The sequence below is a fragment of the Saccharomyces mikatae genome (assembly GCF_947241705.1).
Source record: "Saccharomyces mikatae IFO 1815 strain IFO1815 genome assembly, chromosome: 2".
Lineage (NCBI taxonomy): Eukaryota > Fungi > Ascomycota > Saccharomycetes > Saccharomycetales > Saccharomycetaceae > Saccharomyces > Saccharomyces mikatae.
The window spans coordinates 710838-729858 of NC_079257.1; the positions used below are offsets into that span (position 1 = coordinate 710838).

Below are 19021 nucleotides of genomic sequence, written 5' to 3' on the forward strand. Positions count from 1 at the left end.
CTTTTGAGTTTTGAATAAAGAATATTGCAGATTTTTGTCGAAAGCTAAAGAAATATCGGTTTATGTATGTTTCGACGGTTGACTCTTTTCCATGAATTTTTCGTTTTTCAGAAATCACCTAATTAACCGTGAAGAGAGAAAAAAAATACTTCCTAGGCGATGATATGACTCAAAATATTCTCTTTTTGTATACTTATATGATAACAGGCTAAGCGCAAAACTATTAAAGGAGGATATTTAATCAGCCCTTCAAAATTGAGTTTTTTTTAGTGAGTAAATAGTGCTAAACACAATTAAATAATACCGAATTGGTAGTAGTGGTAGAGAAAAGAATGTACGTTACGTATATCATTAAAAAACATCTATTTCTTGTTAACTTCTCTTCTTTGTCTGACGGCAGCAGCCAACTTCCTCAACACATCTTCAGTAGTTTCCCAACTTATACAAGCATCAGTGATGGAAACACCGTACTTCAGGCCAGCCTTACCTTCAGCAGGAATGGCTTGGTTACCTTCATTAATGTTGGATTCGATCATGACACCGATAATGGCGTTTTCACCGTTGGCAATTTGCTCACAGACGACATCATTAACCTTTGGTTGGTTTCTGAAGTCCTTATTGGAGTTACCGTGAGAGTAATCAATCATCAAACCGTTAGAGCCAGCTGGCAATTGAGCCTTGGCTTCAGCAACAGATTTAGCATCGTAGTTGGTACCCTTCTTACCACCTCTTAAAATGACAAAACAGTGCTCGTTACCCTTGGTAGTGGTGATAGCAGCGACACCGTGCTTGGTAACACCCATGAAATGATGAGAATGAGCAGCGGCTTGACAAGCATCCACAGCAACATTTAAAGTACCATCTGTACCGTTCTTGAAACCAACTGGGAAAGATAAACCAGAGGCCAATTCTCTATGCAATTGAGATTCGGTGGTTCTGGCACCAATAGCACCGAAAGAGACCAAATCAGCCAAGTACTGAGGAGAAATGGTATCTAGCATTTCAGATCCGATTGGCAAACCAATATTTGTCAAGTTGACGAACAATTGTCTAGCAGATTGCAGACCCTTGTTGATGTTGAAAGTGTTGTTGACATCAGGGTCATTAATTAGACCTTTCCAGCCGACAGTTGTTCTTGGCTTTTCCAAGTATGCTCTCATAATGACGGACAAATCACCCTTTAATTCATCGGCCAATTTCTTCAATCTCAAAGCGTATTCCTGAGCAGCACCTAGATCGTGAATGGAACAAGGGCCAACAATGACAAGAACTCTGTCGTCCTTACCGGTAATGATGTCTATAGCTTCCCTTCTACCCCTCTTGGCAGTTTCTAAAGAAGTTGGTGTTGCTGGGATTTGCACTTGAAGGAGAGCTGGAGAAGCTAATGGGTCGTAACCTAAAATTCTGACATCTTCTTCTGCACCTTCGTTGACTTTTGCCATTCCGTTAGCACCGAACATTGGAGATTCGCTCATTTCTAATTGATTCTTGCGTCTACTAATTTTAGCGGTTAAATATACAAAATAAATGAAAATAAAAAGAGAGGCTCTTCTAGTTATTCTTGATTACTATTATAAAGACGCTAAAAGTAACGAAAAAGGAGAATCAATACGTAATACAGTTAAGAAACCAGTGAAAAAAGAGGGAAGTACGAAAAAAGTAGCAGTATTAATATGGAATTAAACATTAATTGTATTCCATCACGATGTATCAATGAGCTAGCAAAGCGTCCCGCACTTTTTTTTTCAAATTTTCAAGCAAAACTTTTTCACTTCGTCGTTGAGTCATTTCTCAGCAACGTACAAAATGCGCAGGGTGCAGCGGGTGGGGGCCACGCTGTAATGCGATCTGCCACCTCTTCGCCTTTATACTAAGCAACATTACAGGCTGATGACAATGCAACTGCATAACATTCCGTGAGGCTTTTACACCCACGTTGATGCAGCCTCATGACCAATGAAAGACTGTGAATAATATACAAGTGAATATATAAATATATACGAGTGTGAAAATTACTATTGATCACGTGCTTTTTTTAATTCTGTTCCAGAGAATATGTTTCCCTTCGCTTTTTGAGTTGGGCCTTTAACAACTAGTTGTAATCAAAGAGTTGGTACATGCTTTATACGCCGGTTAAAATTGACGATAAAACTGAGGTTGCCACTCCTGCGGAACCAATTCTTGCGACTTTATAGCGATTTGCGAGGGCTGCTCAGTTCCCTTCAAGAGCATATATAGTTGAGGTCAATTTTGAAACTAGTCATAAATATCTTGATAATTAGTGTTCCTTTTTTTCTTTTTTTGTTTTTGCGTCACAAAATAGCAAGTGGTGACGTCGCAAATTTTTGGGCGGCAACTTACTGCTTAAGAAAGAGGAAAATAATGTCATCTCAAGATTCATTCTAAAGATTTGGAGTCCTCATTAGTTTGTGGTATCATTTAACAGGACATCAGACAGGTAAAGTTCTTCATTTTTATTTTTTCAGTAATGTTGTTTTCGACTTCATCTTCTTCACTTAATTCCGAAGTTTCCCAAGTACTCTCGGAAAACATACCAAGTAGATCTAGTACACTAACTAGAAATTCTACGCAAAGCCAAATTAACGAAGACGTGCGTAGTAAAAACTTTACCGATCAATTACCAAAAAAATTAATTCAGTTGAAGAAACTAAAAAATGGCGGTACCACAATCAAGAGAGCAAAAGAGGACCTTGAATACTGTTACGATTCACTAAGGCTGTACGAAAACCCTTATGTAACAACATCTATAGATAAGAAATGTGGTTACAGCATTGACATGTGTCTGGAAAATAAGTATAAAACTTTGATGTTCTCGGATTTGCAGTTAAACACCGACTATCCTTTGTATTACGATTCTTCATTGAATCATTTATCAACAAATAATGAGAGAGAAAATGTGACACCTCTTCAAATAAAGGGAAAAATTAGAATAAATATTGACAGAGATGACCAGGTACTTCTAATTACATCACAAACAATTTCTTTAAAGTGTTTTACCAAGGAATATGCATGTTTTATTGATTCAGGGGCAGGAGAAAACTCTAAAATTAACAAAATAATCAAAGAACTTAATCACACAGAGTTTTTTGAATCTTCTACCTACCCAAAGCAGCAGTTAAAAGTCACTCATCATTCATTATGTGACAAGAAAATTCTGCTGACAAAAGGAACGTATGATTACCCATTTACTTTTACCCTTCAATCAAACACTTTCCCCGCTACTTTCTCTTCCTTCTTTGGAAAGACACATTTCCGAATAGAAAGCTCAACTTCAATAATGAGGATACCAAGTAGACCCAAAAACTTTCTCAAGTTTTTGAAGAATGAAAGTATCACTGATAAAATCATTCTAACAGAAGAGATTAGAGTTAAGAGAGTACTTCCCTCAACATGTATGCTCAAATTCGAAATGTTTCAATTAAGATCATACAACACAGCAAGTGATGTAGTAGTTTCTGTCATTGGAAATTCCAAACTAATTGAAATCGGCACGCCTTTCCAAATGATCTTGTCAATTTCGAAGACAGATTCGACGATTGAATTACAAGAAGCCTCATTATCAGTTGCACAAAGAATGGCAATACCGAGCATTGATTCGAAGACCAAGAAAATATTACAGGAACCGTACATCAAAAAATCTGAGTATTTATTAAGGACCGTCGAGAGCCAAAGTTTTGATTCGGACAAAACTATATTCGGGTTTTGCTTTGATGATGTCGTTATTCCAAACTATGTTGATGGTTTGCCAAGCTGGTTTAAGACATTCTATTGTGAGCCAAGCTCATTTTATCCTAATTATGCTGCTCTTAAAGTGACTCATTTACTTTTGTTCAAAATAAATTATAGCAGGAACGAGATGGTAGAAGGAATTGAAGTGAGAAAAAATTATCGTATTACAGTTAATTTTCCTATTTTGGTCGGCGATAGTGATATTTCAACTAGCTCTTTGCTACCTAAGTATGAGATGTTCGAAAATATTAGTGATTTACAAGATGAACCTCCGCTCTATTCGGTGGTAACAGGGGGAAGTGGCTGCTGAATGTTCGGCAATTAAGAATACTTGTCTTTTTTTTTTTTTATTTTACTTTACCATTTGCATGATATACATACACTATTTTTTTATTGGTGTCTTTTTCCACTATGTATTTACGTAACAATAATTTACGACCTTCATCTTTTGTGATTATCTACTGTACTAATACTGCCAATTCCTCTTCACAAGTTGAGCTGCTCTCTATAAAAACCTTTCATGAAATAGTTTATCATGTTTGGTTCTGTGCCGGCTGGTGAATATTAATGTATTCTGACAAGGCAGAATGTATAAGTACTGTCCAATACCAAGACAAGAGGACCCTACTTTACCTTACCATGTCAGCAGAAGAAAAAATATATATATGGGAAACGGAATGTTTTCGTACCAAAAGTCTGGCGGCAGAGCTTGAAGCGCACTGAATTTCCTCAAAGCTATGATTTTTAGACGTTATACTAATCACCAGTATGTTAGGTACTAACGATCGACGTAAGGACAGAAAAATTCACAAAACTGAATCATTATATGCATGTCCAGGAAGTACAATCATATGACATGTATATCCTATAAATTATATAAAAATACTTTTTTTCTCTATCGCGGAGACAAAGTTCATCAACATGAAAAAGGCGAATTGACAAGACTGTAAAAGCACCATTGAAAGATGTGGTTCCACTAGTTATCACACCGAACAATAAAAATCAGAACAGAAACATATTTAATATATTAACCTGCAAGGATGTTCAAAAGACAATTCTCGACAAGTATTCGTTATTTACAACATTACGATGAGTCACTACTATCAAGATACTATCCTGAAAGTCTGCTAAAGTCCATAAAACTCGCTCAACAAACAATACCCCAAGATACAAAATTTAAAGTGTCCCGTAACGTAGAATTTGCACCCCCATATTTGGACGATTTTACCAAGATACATCCTTTCTGGGATTATAAACCAGGCATGCCCCATCTCCATGCCCAAGAAGGAGACAATAACTTCACCACCTTTAGATGGGACCAAGTACAACAACCACTTCCGGATGGAGGTAGTATTCTTCCTCCGGGTGTCAGTCTACCCAACGATAGCGGCCGGAAATCAAAGAGTGCCGATGTAGCTGCCGGACTGCATAAGCAAACAGGAGTGGATCCGGACTATATAACTAGAAAGTTAATTATGAAGCCGCTAGTAATGAAAAGAGTGTCGAACCAGACTGGTAAGGGTAAAATTGCATCCTTTTATGCCTTAGTTGTCGTTGGTGACAAAAACGGTATGGTTGGTTTAGGAGAGGGTAAATCTCGTGAGGAAATGTCCAAGGCCATCTTCAAGGCTCATTGGGATGCAGTAAGGAACCTCAAAGAAATTCCTAGGTACGAAAACAGAACCATTTATGGTGATATAGATTTTAGATACCATGGGGTGAAGTTACATTTAAGAAGTGCAAAACCAGGGTTTGGATTGCGTGTAAATCATGTGATTTTCGAGATTTGCGAGTGTGCAGGTATCAAAGATTTAAGTGGAAAAGTATACAAATCCAGAAACGATATGAACATAGCCAAGGGCACCATCGAGGCTTTCACAAAAGCACAAAAGACACTGGATGAGGTTGCTCTAGGTAGAGGCAAAAAGCTTGTTGATGTCAGAAAAGTCTACTATTCAAGCTGAAATACTATGTACATATACACGCCATTATCTCTTAACCAACATAAGTAAATACAGCAATATTAGCACCTGTAAATATCGTTACTCTACTCCACTCAATTTTGCGAGCCAACAAGTCCCATCATTTTTCCTTTTACTACCATTTCTTCTTTTTTTTTTTCACCGAAGTTGCATTCTTTAAAAGTTTCTGATTTCATGCTGAAAAAGTATCAAAGTAGAAATGTTACGCGTTATTATATAACTAATTTCAAGAAAAACGATCTTCACGAGTGAGCCAATTGTACTACTACACCAAGCCAAAAGCAACGAGATGACTACCACAAGTGATAAAGTGTTGAAGGTTCAGTTGCGTTCAGCAAGCGCAACTGTACCAACCAAGGGTTCTGCCACCGCCGCAGGATACGACATTTACGCATCCCAGGATATTATCATTCCAGCAATGGGTCAAGGTATGGTTTCCACCGATATATCGTTTACTGTGCCCGTCGGTACCTATGGTCGTATTGCGCCAAGATCAGGCCTAGCAGTGAAAAACGGTATTCAAACTGGTGCTGGTGTTGTCGACAGAGATTACACTGGTGAAGTTAAGGTTGTCTTATTCAATCACTCGCAGAGAGATTTTACCATCAAGAAAGGTGACCGCGTAGCCCAATTAATTCTAGAAAAAATTGTCGACGACGCTCAAATTGTTGTTGTAGACTCGCTAGAAGAAAGTGCGAGAGGGGCTGGTGGCTTTGGTAGCACTGGTAACTAGTTAAGTATATATACTCTACACCGTAATATAATGTACTATAATATCGCCGCTATAAATCGAGTGTGACCCGGACTGCATTGTTTGTACTTGCCGTCTTAAGCAAGTTGCACCAGCATTTAACCAAGATGCTGATCAAATAATTGCAGGTATTGATCATCCATTTAACGTGGTTCTGTGGTAATAAGCATCTTATATTCTTTTTTGTCATCACAGAATGAGCAACCAGGCACTTTATGAAAAACTCGAACAAACAAGAACGATCCTGTCAGTAAAACTGGCAGAATTGATAAATATGACTACGATAGCTGATAGGAATGATGACGACGAAGATTCATTTGCACAAGAGAACTCCGAGCTCGCAATAGCCACGACCAGTGTGATGATGGTAAATAATCAAACCATGCAATTGATCAAAAACGTGCAAGACTTGTTGAGCCTGACTAGATCCATTAAAGAAAAGTGGTTACTGAACCAAATACCTGTTATGGAGCATTCAGAGAGTGCTCGCTTTGACGAGAAACAGGTAGAAAATTTATTGGATAAGTGTATAGAAGAGTTTGTAGCGGAACAAACCACATAAGGAAAGCGGATATTTATTAGTGATTTGGCGAGAAAAGAACAACAGAAAAATACATACTACATATATATATCCATCATAGAAACTCTGCATCTATCTTTTCTCACTATTTAGAAAGGTGTTTACGCGCCAATGTCCTTACCCTCGAATCGAATGCCGGGCTCGTAATAGGGTCTGTAATTTTATAAAACGGGTTCATCAGTGTCTTTACGTATAGTTCGTGCACCTCTTGATAAAATGACTTTATGTTATTATCGTCAATTACTACACTGTTGTTGGCTGAGTTTCCGTGGATCATTACGAATTTCATGCCACCGTAGCTGATATAAGCCGTTATGGCTAGTCCATAGAAATGATCAACTTTACCTAAATAACAATTATCGGTATTGTTTACGGTCCTGGATCGAAGGAATCCACCACCGCCACCATTGGATACATTTCCGCTATTGCCACCTACCTGTGATGCTGGATTGATTTGCCATTGTAAGTCTTCAACAATATCTAGTGACGCATGTAGTATGAATGGATTTAATTCTTTCAAGTCCTGAGGGAAGCCCTGTGGATTTTCTGCGTTGGTGAACTCTATCTCATAAACAGGATTGTCCTTTTTACCAATAATGGCGAAATACTGAGGCATTTTCCAAGGATCTTTGTGTGTGTTGTTCTATTATTCTTTCATACTGGAGTTTAACCTGTCTTTTTTTTTTTGATGCATATTGATGTTATCTGGGAAAAGCTGATGAGTAGGATTTTGAAGAGACAAAGGGGAAATGTACATGAATAATTTCTTAGCATTAGAGGAGGGGGAAGCGCTTTCAACTAATTAATTATGACTCATTCAAGTGAGCACCACCATAAGGCTGAACAGGAACAGAATGGAAGAGGAAATAGGACAACGGAGGCAGTAAATCCCCAAAAGATGAAATTGGTTACCAAACTACTCATTGATAATAAGTTTGGACTGATGGACGACTTAAATTTCAGTAGACCATTAACAGCTTCTTCTGAAGGTGTACCAATATCCACAAAGACATCAGAATTGGGTACTGAATACCTCAAGAATCAACAAGAAAATTCAGTGAGCCCGGTACCTACTATACCAAGAAGTACAAGGATAAAAGCAGACAGGGTGAGAATATACTTGGACTATTATTATAGTATATTAGAACGTTGCATTTCAATCGATAGCTCCCAGAATCACCATGAAGGTGTTGAAGGAGTGTACAACCCATTGCAAGTAATTAGAAATCGCAAATTAAAGAAGAAGCACCATGAATTGGCCACCAGAGAATTTTACACTACGAAACATCCCATCATTGCCATCAAACAGTTTTCTACAAAGCCCAATAAGAAAATGCCGTGGTTTGTGGATATAAACGAGAAGTATATGGATTTGACCTGGAGGACTTCGCATTGGGAAGAATTAGTGGATCCTCAAGGCAAGCTTTGGTTCCAGTCTTACAGCTCTTCCACAGAATCCAGTGGATCCACATCATCGCGCCAACGTCACAGTCATCATATTCGTCATAGAAGTCGCTTAAGACACCACTCTAGAATCCGCACAACTAATTCAGTACATTCAAAAACTCAATCATTAACACCGAAAAGGGTTTTAACCGATGAAGAAGACAAGAGTAACCATAACAAAACTAATACCGTAATGAAGATTAAAACCACTCCAGAAGCCCGGATTTCAAATAACAAGAGATCCGATCTAAATTTAAGTCATATTCATTTAGAAGTACCAATAACTAATATGATTACCAATACTTCATCAGATCAAGGATCATTAATACTCGAAGTTAAGGGCAGTGGTCATGGAAGTGGTCGTCGTGGAAGTAGCAACACTAGTGGAAGTGGTGGTAATAGAAATTCTAAACATTATCGCTCGAAATCAGCGAGCTCTTCGGAAAATGAGAAATCAAGAATGACTGGCCTTGAAAAAATAATTAGTAAAACATCGAAAGGATGGTCAAGATCACCCAAAAAAAATATGCCTGCCCTTGAAAAGCAGGTTCTTCTGACACCTGCTATTAGCAATGGAGCCTCCAGTAGAAGAAGCAGTAATAACGAATCAAGTATCAGTACAAACAGCAGTAAAAGTAGCATGGGAGTTACTTTCGGAAATACGGAAAGTTACAAAACACCAGTCGATAATGGCAAAGATGCTATTACACGGCAAAGTTTACTAAGTGACGTGCCGGTTCATACCTTAAGGGGGAAAAACAGTACCAATTCATTACGAGAAGAAAGTAAACAAGTTTTTGACAGTGACCAGGAACTACCGAGTGGAGTTGGCAGCATTCATGAAGGCGTGCACAGGGAAAATACCACAAGCCATGATAGCGAACCCGTGAAGATGGTAAGCGATTCCTTACAGGTGGACGAACAGTTGCAAAAATACTGGCATGATACCAGGTATATTATGAGCACTGTGGCTATGATGCAGCATAGAAGAGAGACACATGATATAGTCAAAAGAAGAGAAATTGTACGTAGAAATGAAATTGAGATCACCGAGGATGCAGACACAAATATTAGGAAGACTGCAGATGCATTGAGCGAATATGATAATGAATTGAATAAAGTTTTGAAGCTAGGTAATGATTGGACATCAAAGCTTTTAAACGATTATTCAATTCGTGTAGAAACATTGATTTCATCGAGTGACAGAATCCTTAGTGATATAAATACAACTTTGACATTAAAGTTAAAAATGTTTCAAGAGAATACAGAAAGGTATGTTACAGTGAAAGTGATGAGAGCCCAAAAGATGACTAAAACCATATATCGACTTCTGGAATTTGGCATTGTTTTAATACTCTGGACGATTTGGCTTTTCTTCAGTGTCTTGAAAAGCGTTCGATTCACCATTTGTTTAGCCTTAAAAATCATCAAGGCATTTTTATGGTAACTTATTAATTTAAATATATATATAGGAATAAACTATCCGCGGTGATATGTATGAATGTATAAGTGCACACGAAGTAATGCTTCATGTGGTTGATCGAGAAGAGTTCAAATTCTCGTCTTCCAGAAACAAGCCTCTTTCTGCAGCCTCATCCAAAATCTTTTCTCTTCTCTTCTGTTCCTCTCGATAGTAATTAGTCTGAAATTTGAGTAACTGCTTATCAGCTCTGAAAACAGCACCCATCGAAATCCAAGAACAATGATAAAACACACGTACTTGAGTTCTGACATTCTTATATACTGAGGAAAATCTTCTTAACAGTAGTGCCGTAGCAATACTGAATAGAGCACCTTGGGCAGCTCCAACACATGATGCAACTGTAATCTACGTAAGAAAAGAAAGCCAAAGATAGTCGTGTTAGCAATGTATTCCTCTTTAGTGGGCAAGAAAACAGTTGAAAAGCAGAAATTTTACATACTTCTTTAGTTAGTTGTTTAACAGTTTTGGGGTCATAATGAATGGGGAGAACGTTACCACCCATGTTTATAGTTTCTGTGTTGTTGTATTCACGGGCAGTGGATTACAGGTGGTAGTAGTACTTCAAAAGTCCTTTCTAACCGATACAAAAAAGGTGGAGAGAATATTGTAAACGAAAAAAGAACCTTTAGTGTCACGTGTAACAATAGAAACATGGTAAACACAGTCAAGACAAGTAACATCAGTACTTTCGCTCGTAAAAGCCGCTCTAAGTAATACGGTCTTGTCAGTGTTATATGGTTGGAAGGCGCCGCCCAAATTAATCAACAGAAAGAGCTTCTTGAAACTATTTACGGAATCTCCTTACGAGAGAAGATTATTATTTATCTAAAAAATTTTTAACTTTCTCTTCAATGATATTTGTAATCATGGTATTCAGGGTGCTGTCTTCCTTTGATATTTGATTTTCGAGAGTTAGTAAGATCTGCTTCTCAATAATCTTCCCAGTTAAGTCTACTTCAATGTTAACTTCGTCGCCAATACTCTTCAAAGGCATAATAACATTGTCTTGGGTATGTTTGATCATACTGATATGAAAAGCACCGCCGTTAGAAAGTTCATTAACTTTCGTTACGGTCAAGGAGGTCCCGTCTATACAAATGAACCCTTTCTCAACAATGTACTTAAAATACTCCTGATCTCTTAACTGAAACCCAAAGATAATTGAATTTCCTTCAGGTTCCCTTGAGACAATGTTAGCAACAGTGTCCACGTGTCCCTGTACATAATGGCCGCCAAATCTCACATCTTGAGATACTGCTCTCTCCAAGTTGACTTTGGCGCCCTGAATCCAGGAAGCGACATTACTTCGTTTTACAGTCTCTGGTGATATTCCCACTTTAAAAGAACCGTTGTCAAACTCAGTAACAGTGAGGCAAACCCCGTTCACAGCTATTGAATCCCCGATGTGACAATCAGAAAGAATACTTTCGGCATTTCCGATAGTTATAGAAATACCTTGGCCTCCACTTTCGGAATCATCATACGGATTGTATTCTAAAACAGTTCCTATGCATTCTACAATACCAGTGAACATTTTACTATTATTATGATCTCATTCATGTTTGACGTAAACATTTAGTTTTAGCACCTTTCTTATCTCCGTAAATTAGAAACATAAGTGCTAGGTGGCATTACCATAGAGATTAAAGAAAAAGAAAAGTGAAGAGTGATACCCGGAAAAAGTATATTGGCGGCTAAATATATATGAACTGACATTGAATATAATGACATTTTTACAGCGTAATCGCAATTTAAAGTAACAACAATAGGAGTTAACTTCCCCAGAAGGCAACATAACAGAACTCTGCACTGTAACCGACGAATGTTCCACGAAGACCAAATTTTACACTTCAATGTTCAGATTCAAACTAATAAGATATAGGGTCATCATATAATTGTGAATGATAGAGACACTTGTCGCGGTATGAAATAGGTAAAATTTGGAACACACAATAATTAGGAGCAAATTGGTGAGTGATTACTTGCGCCTTTCACATTAGTTGAGGAATTCTATCTTTTATTACTGCGGTTGTGGTGGTTTCTTATTACGTTGACAGTGAAATTATTTGTTTCATTTTACCCGGTCTATTGTTCTCAGAAAATGTTACGGAGTGTCAGGTAAGGCAAAAAGCACGATGACTATATGAGGACGAGGAACAATAATCCATAAAGAAGACGGGTGGGATAATCACTACTTAGCACATTCACGTGTTCTACAATGGATAGAACTCAGACGTTTGTTAAAGAATACCTCTTTACGAAATGCCTGGAAGATGCTGAAAAACCCATCGATGAAAACAGATTTCAGGATACGCTGTTGTTATTGCCAACTGATGGCGGATTAACTTCTAGGCTTCAGAGGCAACGAAAAAAATCAAAGTTGAACCTTGGTAATCTGCAAAAGACTTCTCAGTCAGAAGCTACAAACGAAGAGCCAGAGAGGAGAAATTACCAGAGAATTAACAAAAATTCGAAAGTCGCCTTGAGAGAGTATATTAATTCTTGCAAAAAGAGTACGGAAAAATGTCTGAAACTAGCACATGAGAATAAAATTTCTGAGAAGGCAAATCTTTTGCACTACATAGAAGAGAAGCATCCAACGATATATGAATCACTTCCACAGTACGATAGTTTTGTACCGATGTACAAGGAACTATGGGTCAATTATATTAGAGAACTCTTGAATATAACAAAGAACTTGAAAGCGTTTAATGGATCATCTGCGTTATTGAAATTGTCTATGGCTGACTATAATGGAGCACTGCTACGTGTTACAAATAGCAAAAACAAGACTCTAGTGGGTATTCAGGGCATTGTTGTTTGGGACTCTCAGAAACTTTTCATAATGATCGTTAAGGGCCATCTAGTGGACCAGATAAAGTGCATACCAAAAAAAGGTACAGTATTTCAATTTGAAATACCAATATCCGATGACTGTGACTCTGCATTGAGGTACAGTATACTAGGTGATAGGTTCAAATACAGAAGTGTTGATCGTGCTGGTAGAAAATTCAAAAGTCGCCGTTGCGATGATATGCTATATTATATACAGAATTAGTAACAACTATTACGTATGTCCATTTGCTTCCCCTTCAGAAGAAACCAACGTTTCCTGAAGTTGTCTCTTGATCATTTCCAGTAATTTCGGGTCCTGTAACTTAGAGTGTATATAGACGTCCAATTCAAACTTCTTCGCACCGTCGTCATTACTCTTATCATTTTTACTATTTAGTTTCGAGTAATTGTCTTTAACTAACTGTGATTCAATAAGAGCACTCGTTAGCCCTCGATTTTTGGATATCAATTCTTCATCTTGCTTAACCATTTCTTTCACTGTATTGGCAACCCTTTCCCGAAGCATTTGCTCAAATGGTTCACTATGCTCTTCTGTACCGTCCCAAGGATTGGACAATATATCTCTTTTCAGCTTGTCAAAATGACCTTCTTTTTTATATTTGTCTGATAATCTTCTGCAATCTTCTTCATCATACGCCATTTCTCAATCTTGAGCTTACGTGGACTTTCATATCCAGTGTCTGTTTCAATTAAAGAAAGGACTGATTTTCCTAGAACTTATATCTCCAGGACTTCTCGTCTGTAAGAAGTAAATAAGAAAAAGTAAAACAAAAAAAGCCTGAAACTTATATGATGCTAAAAGTTTAATGTAGAAGGCGAAACGTATAACTAAACCAGGTTTAGAACCTATTTACCGTATATTTATGTCAATCCAGGAGACTGTTGTCAAATATAGAGACGTTATAAATCAGCTAACCACTGGCGATTTAAGGCGAATGGTTATAAAGTCAGAAAAATTGGCCCAGGTAATTGCATGTTCAAAAAGCACTGTTCGCTTTCATCATAAAGCATGCAGTGGTAAAACAGTAATTTATAAATGCATAAAAAAAGTACTACATTCCAGTATTACGCATCTATCTTCTGAATTTTCTTCACGAACTGATATTCTTCAATTTCTGCGTCTATATTCTGCATATCAGTATCAATTCCAAGCTTTGAGTGGACAAATAAAAAAATATTGCCGCATACAAAAATACTACCAGTTAAAGTTTGCCTTTATAGAACACTTAGAGACAGGAGCACAAATTGACGCTCCAACTCTATTGAGATTTTGGGTGATATCTCTAGATGAATTCATTAGAAAAGAACAATGGCTAAATAAGGGTTCCGAATTTTTACGCTTTTACACAATAATGATTGAATATTCGGCTTGGAAATGGGATACGGACAGTAAAAGACAACATGAATTCATGTGCCAATTCCGAATTAAATTCAAGGAATGCTTAATAAAATTTTATGAAAGTTTTGATCTTCAAATATCCAGCAATCCTTTGGAAGAGCTCATTGCGCCTTGGGAAAGAGCCGTTTATGTTGCGAGTCATATAGATGCATTTACTGGAGAACAAGTTAGGATAGATGGTGCTGAATTATTCTGGACATTTAAAAGTTTAATCTTCTCTTCCATTTCTTCTGTGGTGCTTCAGCTAAGTGACCTTCACAACATATTCAGCGCATTCCAACCTTACGGAAGGCAAACATTAGTTCGAGACTTTGCACGGACACAATCTTTAAAGTGGGATAAGGATGACCAAGTTGGGAGCTTGATCCACGCCCTGATTCGTAATGATATGTTTCCTTATTTTAATCGGGAACAAATAAACACGATGGGAGATGGAATATATTTCTTGCGGTTATTGAGAAAAAACTTCCAGGAGAATATAACCGACGTTAAAGATTTTCATGTTCAAGTGATGAAATACTTGAATTTCCAATTTAAAAACAATTATAATTCGTTGATTAAATTACTAAAAATTCAAGGTAGAAATGGAAGATGTCCCAATATGGTTGCTCCTTCCTTGAACAACGGAAACAAATTTGAACTACTTCTTTCTTCTACCGATGAATACTACCATTTTGTTGATAATAAAGAACCTTTATGGCAACACAAATTATATCCCAAGATTTACACAAATGAGCAAGTTCCTATGCCTGCTGCTTCAGCTATATTTGATTCCGAAAAGAAATATGCAATGATATCACTATTGCGATATTACTTACCTGAGAACAGAAAGTTTTTTAGGGTATATTTTCTGCCAAGTATTTTTAAAAGGATCTTGTATTACGGTACGAAGTTCGGTGAATTATATTTCATGGAAGATTGCTTGGAACGTTTGGTTATAGAATCCCTTATGATACTAGAACCATCATTAGTTGATCCAATAAACAATTTAGTTGAATCTAGCATAGTATCGCTTAAGAAAGCGGCACTAATTAGTGACGATAAAACTTCTTCAAGTGTCATTCTTTTGCCTCATAAAAAATTTAAATCACTTTGGGAACTAAACCAAGGCTTCAATGAACCATTTTGGCCGAATGAATTCTTTTCGAATAATTGGCCCGATTTAGCGAACATGCAATTGGACGCAGGTCAAACCTTACAAGATGCTTTTGCATTTCACCTTTTTGAAATTGAACTGCCAATCATTGTCGATAATAAAAAAAATATGCATTTAAAACTCATTTCCAACATGTGCACCACTAGCATTTTGTACTTATACAATGAATCTGATTCCTTATCATTACTTACTATACAAAAAAAACTAGCTGTTTTACCGTCAAGTAAACGGAATGAGATCCTATTGAACAATTTGAACAGGCTAATTAAACGGAAGCTTTTGTTGACGAGGAAAGATATAGAAGGGCAAAAGGTATACTCATTTAACTATAATTACAAGAGTACCGATGAAAATACCGCGATATTAAGACTTATTTAGCAACAAGAAAGCACTTGACCTTCTCAGAGTAAATGATTATGAAATAGCACAATAGAATACAATCTTCTCTTTTCAGTATGTAACTTTCCTCCTTTTTTCTGCTAATGTTTGATGAACAATGTCAATGTACGTATAACCGCGAATTAGAAGTGAAGTAAAACAATTTGAATGAAACGATCATTCAGGTTCGAAAGCTTGGTCTGAAACCTCCAATAATACTTCCATCGCCATAATTTGGAAATTTACATCATTAGCATCATCTGGATTTGCAGGTGCAATAGTGGGCCCCCAAATTATACATAGAGCTCTTAAATTCATTCTGTTTTGAGCCTCATGTGCCAATACTCGTTTCAAATGGAAAACAAGGGCCCTTAAGGTCCAATATTGAGCATCGGGAAGATTGTATATTAGTCCATGCATGAAATTTTTCCTTGTTGTCGGATCTTCAATTTGTAAACAAACTTTGATCTCCGAAGATAGAGCCTTTGGTAAAACACTATCAGGCAGTGATGCAAAAAATGTTTTCAGTAATGATCCTACTAAATAAATATTCGACTCAGAATGTGGCTTTGAAGGTAAAATCATAGATATGTTGGCGGGATCCTTATCAATATCCTCCTTTAACTTGCTAACATCAAGTACATTTGCTGACTTTCTGTAAATTCCTTCTTGGTCAAGACCATATTTGTCAATAACGTAGATGCACTGACGTACTATCGCAGGGACCATATCTTGTTCGAATTCTATCAATGATTCTAGTGGTACACCAAATGTTTTGAAATTTTTTTGGACCCCAGGAGGCATATTGTTGTTGGTCTGGATATGAGAAATCGGACGGTCCGAATCCAAGGAGTTGATCAATTCTTCCGGAATCTGTGGACTATTATTACCAGGATCCAAAGTTTTTGTTATAGATGATGTGGTGTCGTTGGTTAATATAGAAGAAGACGGTGACATGGCGCCAGCAGCGGTATTGGTTGAAGAGACAGATGAAGCCATGGTAGGTGGAAGTTGTTTATTTGTATTTAGAGACGGTGTGGCACCGTTAGGGTTGGTATTTGGGACAGCAATGGCGTTATTACTGCTCAAAAAAGGTGATTCATTATGAGTAGATATCATTCTCTTTGGGATAGAATTTCTTGAAGGATCTACGGCAAATTTTGGAGGATTCTTATTCTTTTGCCCATGGTTCATCGATGGGTGCTTTTTGTAAGATACAGGAATCAAATTTTTGTTAATCAAAAGGGAATGCTTTCCTGTTTGGTTATATTTATTCAAAAAGCTGTAAAGATCGCGCTCACTGGAAACCGATCCAGCAAAAGACTTCATAGATTTGGTGGAGTCTAAAGGGCTTATCGTGACACCTGTATTTAGGACTAAATTTTCCGTCCATATTGTGTACTTCTGTAGTTGAATAGTCATCGCTGTATCTATCTCTAAGATCAAATCTTTTAATTCTTGGACAATTTTCGGTCTCTCCTTCGTTATGAACGTGTTTCTTAAAGAATTGGAGTGATCCACCTTTTGCTTATATTCCAGATCGGCATTATCGATTTTCCTTAGCAATTCTTCTTCCTGTTCTTTCGTAGTTTTAGAACCTCTCAAGGTCAGCTTGGTCTTTGTTGGATCGGTCATTCTTAATTTGTCCCAATCCTGACATAACGAATTGTAGCGAGATTGGGCCTTTTCTGCGCTATGTATAGCATCTGAAACATCCTTTTCTAATCTTTTGCTGTTTTCCTTGACAGACTTTCTTAGCTTCGTCATAGTTAATAGAAGACTACTAATTTCCGAATACATTTTCTGTAAGGCAGTGATGTAACTTTGCTTCACCTGAGCCATCTTTCCATCAAACCCCAATACTTCATGGATCATCTTTTTTAAAGATGAATTTGTTGAACCGTCAACGTTAAAGAAATGCTTGTATTGCTTAGAAAGCTCCTGGACGTGTTCTTCCTCGAAAACGTATTTCTTTCTAACAAACTTCATAAATTCTTCACAAGTCAAAAGCGACTGCTTTAAACGACTCAACAAAGCATTAATTGCCACATCTGAATTTAGCACCTTCTTGATCTCTGGCGTGTTGAAAAGGTGTGTCAAATCATTGGCACTAGCATCATGCGATGACTTCGCACTTACTACTGTATCAGTTGATTTCCTTGCAGTTTCTTCCATCTTGTCTATATCACTGCTCTTTAGTCTTCAGTTAGCGTATGTTACTAGTTCATATACTATTTTGTTACATTATTTTTTAGGTTCGTTTCTCCTGCATGTATCGAAAAAAAGTCTATATAATGGCACAAATTATACAATTCCATTACAAAAAAAGTGTATCTGTATGAATCTATGTATCCATGGTTCTATTCGGATATAGGCTTGAGTGCGTACATTCTCACCGGGTACAACTCTCTTGGCAAGCCACGTTGCCTCTCACTGGCGATAAGTTTTAGGCCCGCTTCTTCAAAGATCTGCTGAAACTTAGCGTTCGATCTTGTGACCGAAGAATCCGTTTCGTCGAAATCATCAGTATCTGTAGGTGTGTTGTTCTCTTTAACCACGATTGTACCATTGGGTTGCAGACCAACAATGCATCTTTTTAGAAATTCCACCAGTTCCGCATCTGGCAAGTGTCCTACGCACCATTGGCACCAGACCAACCAATATTTGCCGGAATCGGGTGTCCAGTCCTGCATCCCAACTTCGTAGATCTCTCCGATTTGTCCTTTTTCCTCCAGTTCAGCTAGTTCAGTCTGCATTTGCTCAACAAAAGGCTTTACCGGTTCCACAAGGTCTATTTTATCAGCGTGCTTATACAGCATGGTCTTGCTTACTCGTCCAATTCCCGCACCAATATCCACAGCGTACTTCAAGTTATTCTCTTGAGGAATCATCCTAGACTTTAGTTTGCGCAGAAAATTGTTGGACCCCAGCACGTCCATTGTAGGTACTACTGTACCTTCCCCGTATCCACCCAAGACACCGTCCACGGTAGCATCCACATCCGTCCAGTAGTCGATGGCGTCTTCATAATTGATATGCGAGTCTGCAGGCACATCCATTGTGTTGGTATCTATGTATTCTTTTCTTAGTGATGGAGTTCACACTCATGTGCTTTGAAGAATACAGAGTTAGAATTAAATTTTTTTTCATACTTTTTCTGAATATAAAGATTTACACAGAGTCGTTATCATATTTTATATACATGAACGTGTTCATTACAGTAGGGAAAACGGGGACTTC

General features: G+C 37.5%; 14 protein-coding genes across 14 annotated transcripts; 7 read left to right on the plus strand and 7 right to left on the minus strand.

The window, feature by feature from the left end:
- Positions 1 to 362: 362 nt before the first annotated feature.
- ARO4 (3-deoxy-7-phosphoheptulonate synthase ARO4) lies at positions 363 to 1475 on the minus strand (the record flags this gene model as incomplete). Its single annotated transcript, XM_056225064.1, has 1 exon — positions 363 to 1475. The coding sequence occupies one exon, from the start codon at positions 1473 to 1475 to the stop codon at positions 363 to 365; it is 1113 nt and encodes a 370-aa protein (XP_056080596.1).
- A 1013-nt stretch (positions 1476 to 2488) lies between these two features.
- Positions 2489 to 4060, plus strand: SPO23 (Spo23p; the record flags this gene model as incomplete). Its single annotated transcript, XM_056225075.1, has 1 exon — positions 2489 to 4060. The coding sequence occupies one exon, from the start codon at positions 2489 to 2491 to the stop codon at positions 4058 to 4060; it is 1572 nt and encodes a 523-aa protein (XP_056080597.1).
- Positions 4061 to 4790: 730 nt separating this feature from the next.
- MRPS5 (mitochondrial 37S ribosomal protein uS5m) lies at positions 4791 to 5714 on the plus strand (the record flags this gene model as incomplete). Its single annotated transcript, XM_056225086.1, has 1 exon — positions 4791 to 5714. The coding sequence occupies one exon, from the start codon at positions 4791 to 4793 to the stop codon at positions 5712 to 5714; it is 924 nt and encodes a 307-aa protein (XP_056080598.1).
- A 307-nt stretch (positions 5715 to 6021) lies between these two features.
- On the plus strand, positions 6022 to 6465 carry DUT1 (bifunctional dITP/dUTP diphosphatase; the record flags this gene model as incomplete). Its single annotated transcript, XM_056225097.1, has 1 exon — positions 6022 to 6465. The coding sequence occupies one exon, from the start codon at positions 6022 to 6024 to the stop codon at positions 6463 to 6465; it is 444 nt and encodes a 147-aa protein (XP_056080599.1).
- A 214-nt stretch (positions 6466 to 6679) lies between these two features.
- SRB6 (Srb6p) lies at positions 6680 to 7045 on the plus strand (the record flags this gene model as incomplete). Its single annotated transcript, XM_056225108.1, has 1 exon — positions 6680 to 7045. One exon carries the CDS (start codon positions 6680 to 6682, stop codon positions 7043 to 7045), a length of 366 nt encoding a protein of 121 aa, XP_056080600.1.
- Positions 7046 to 7148: 103 nt separating this feature from the next.
- TRS20 (TRAPP subunit TRS20) lies at positions 7149 to 7679 on the minus strand (the record flags this gene model as incomplete). Its single annotated transcript, XM_056225119.1, has 1 exon — positions 7149 to 7679. One exon carries the CDS (start codon positions 7677 to 7679, stop codon positions 7149 to 7151), a length of 531 nt encoding a protein of 176 aa, XP_056080601.1.
- Positions 7680 to 7871: 192 nt separating this feature from the next.
- MTC4 (Mtc4p) lies at positions 7872 to 9956 on the plus strand (the record flags this gene model as incomplete). The annotated part of the gene is made up of 1 exon (XM_056225130.1): positions 7872 to 9956. The coding sequence occupies one exon, from the start codon at positions 7872 to 7874 to the stop codon at positions 9954 to 9956; it is 2085 nt and encodes a 694-aa protein (XP_056080602.1).
- Positions 9957 to 10037: 81 nt separating this feature from the next.
- RCF3 (Rcf3p) lies at positions 10038 to 10196 on the minus strand (the record flags this gene model as incomplete). The annotated part of the gene is made up of 1 exon (XM_056225142.1): positions 10038 to 10196. The coding sequence occupies one exon, from the start codon at positions 10194 to 10196 to the stop codon at positions 10038 to 10040; it is 159 nt and encodes a 52-aa protein (XP_056080603.1).
- A 613-nt stretch (positions 10197 to 10809) lies between these two features.
- RIB5 (riboflavin synthase) lies at positions 10810 to 11526 on the minus strand (the record flags this gene model as incomplete). Its single annotated transcript, XM_056225153.1, has 1 exon — positions 10810 to 11526. One exon carries the CDS (start codon positions 11524 to 11526, stop codon positions 10810 to 10812), a length of 717 nt encoding a protein of 238 aa, XP_056080604.1.
- Positions 11527 to 12210: 684 nt separating this feature from the next.
- On the plus strand, positions 12211 to 13050 carry POP4 (RNase P/RNase MRP complex subunit; the record flags this gene model as incomplete). The annotated part of the gene is made up of 1 exon (XM_056225164.1): positions 12211 to 13050. One exon carries the CDS (start codon positions 12211 to 12213, stop codon positions 13048 to 13050), a length of 840 nt encoding a protein of 279 aa, XP_056080605.1.
- Positions 13051 to 13059: 9 nt separating this feature from the next.
- SHG1 (Shg1p) lies at positions 13060 to 13488 on the minus strand (the record flags this gene model as incomplete). The annotated part of the gene is made up of 1 exon (XM_056225175.1): positions 13060 to 13488. The coding sequence occupies one exon, from the start codon at positions 13486 to 13488 to the stop codon at positions 13060 to 13062; it is 429 nt and encodes a 142-aa protein (XP_056080606.1).
- Positions 13489 to 13711: 223 nt separating this feature from the next.
- On the plus strand, positions 13712 to 15781 carry SMKI02G3670 (uncharacterized protein; the record flags this gene model as incomplete). The annotated part of the gene is made up of 1 exon (XM_056225186.1): positions 13712 to 15781. One exon carries the CDS (start codon positions 13712 to 13714, stop codon positions 15779 to 15781), a length of 2070 nt encoding a protein of 689 aa, XP_056080607.1.
- A 177-nt stretch (positions 15782 to 15958) lies between these two features.
- Positions 15959 to 17956, minus strand: RGD1 (GTPase-activating protein RGD1; the record flags this gene model as incomplete). The annotated part of the gene is made up of 1 exon (XM_056225197.1): positions 15959 to 17956. The coding sequence occupies one exon, from the start codon at positions 17954 to 17956 to the stop codon at positions 15959 to 15961; it is 1998 nt and encodes a 665-aa protein (XP_056080608.1).
- Positions 17957 to 18141: 185 nt separating this feature from the next.
- On the minus strand, positions 18142 to 18840 carry TAE1 (N-terminal protein methyltransferase; the record flags this gene model as incomplete). The annotated part of the gene is made up of 1 exon (XM_056225208.1): positions 18142 to 18840. One exon carries the CDS (start codon positions 18838 to 18840, stop codon positions 18142 to 18144), a length of 699 nt encoding a protein of 232 aa, XP_056080609.1.
- Between the last annotated feature and the right edge of the window lie 181 nt (positions 18841 to 19021).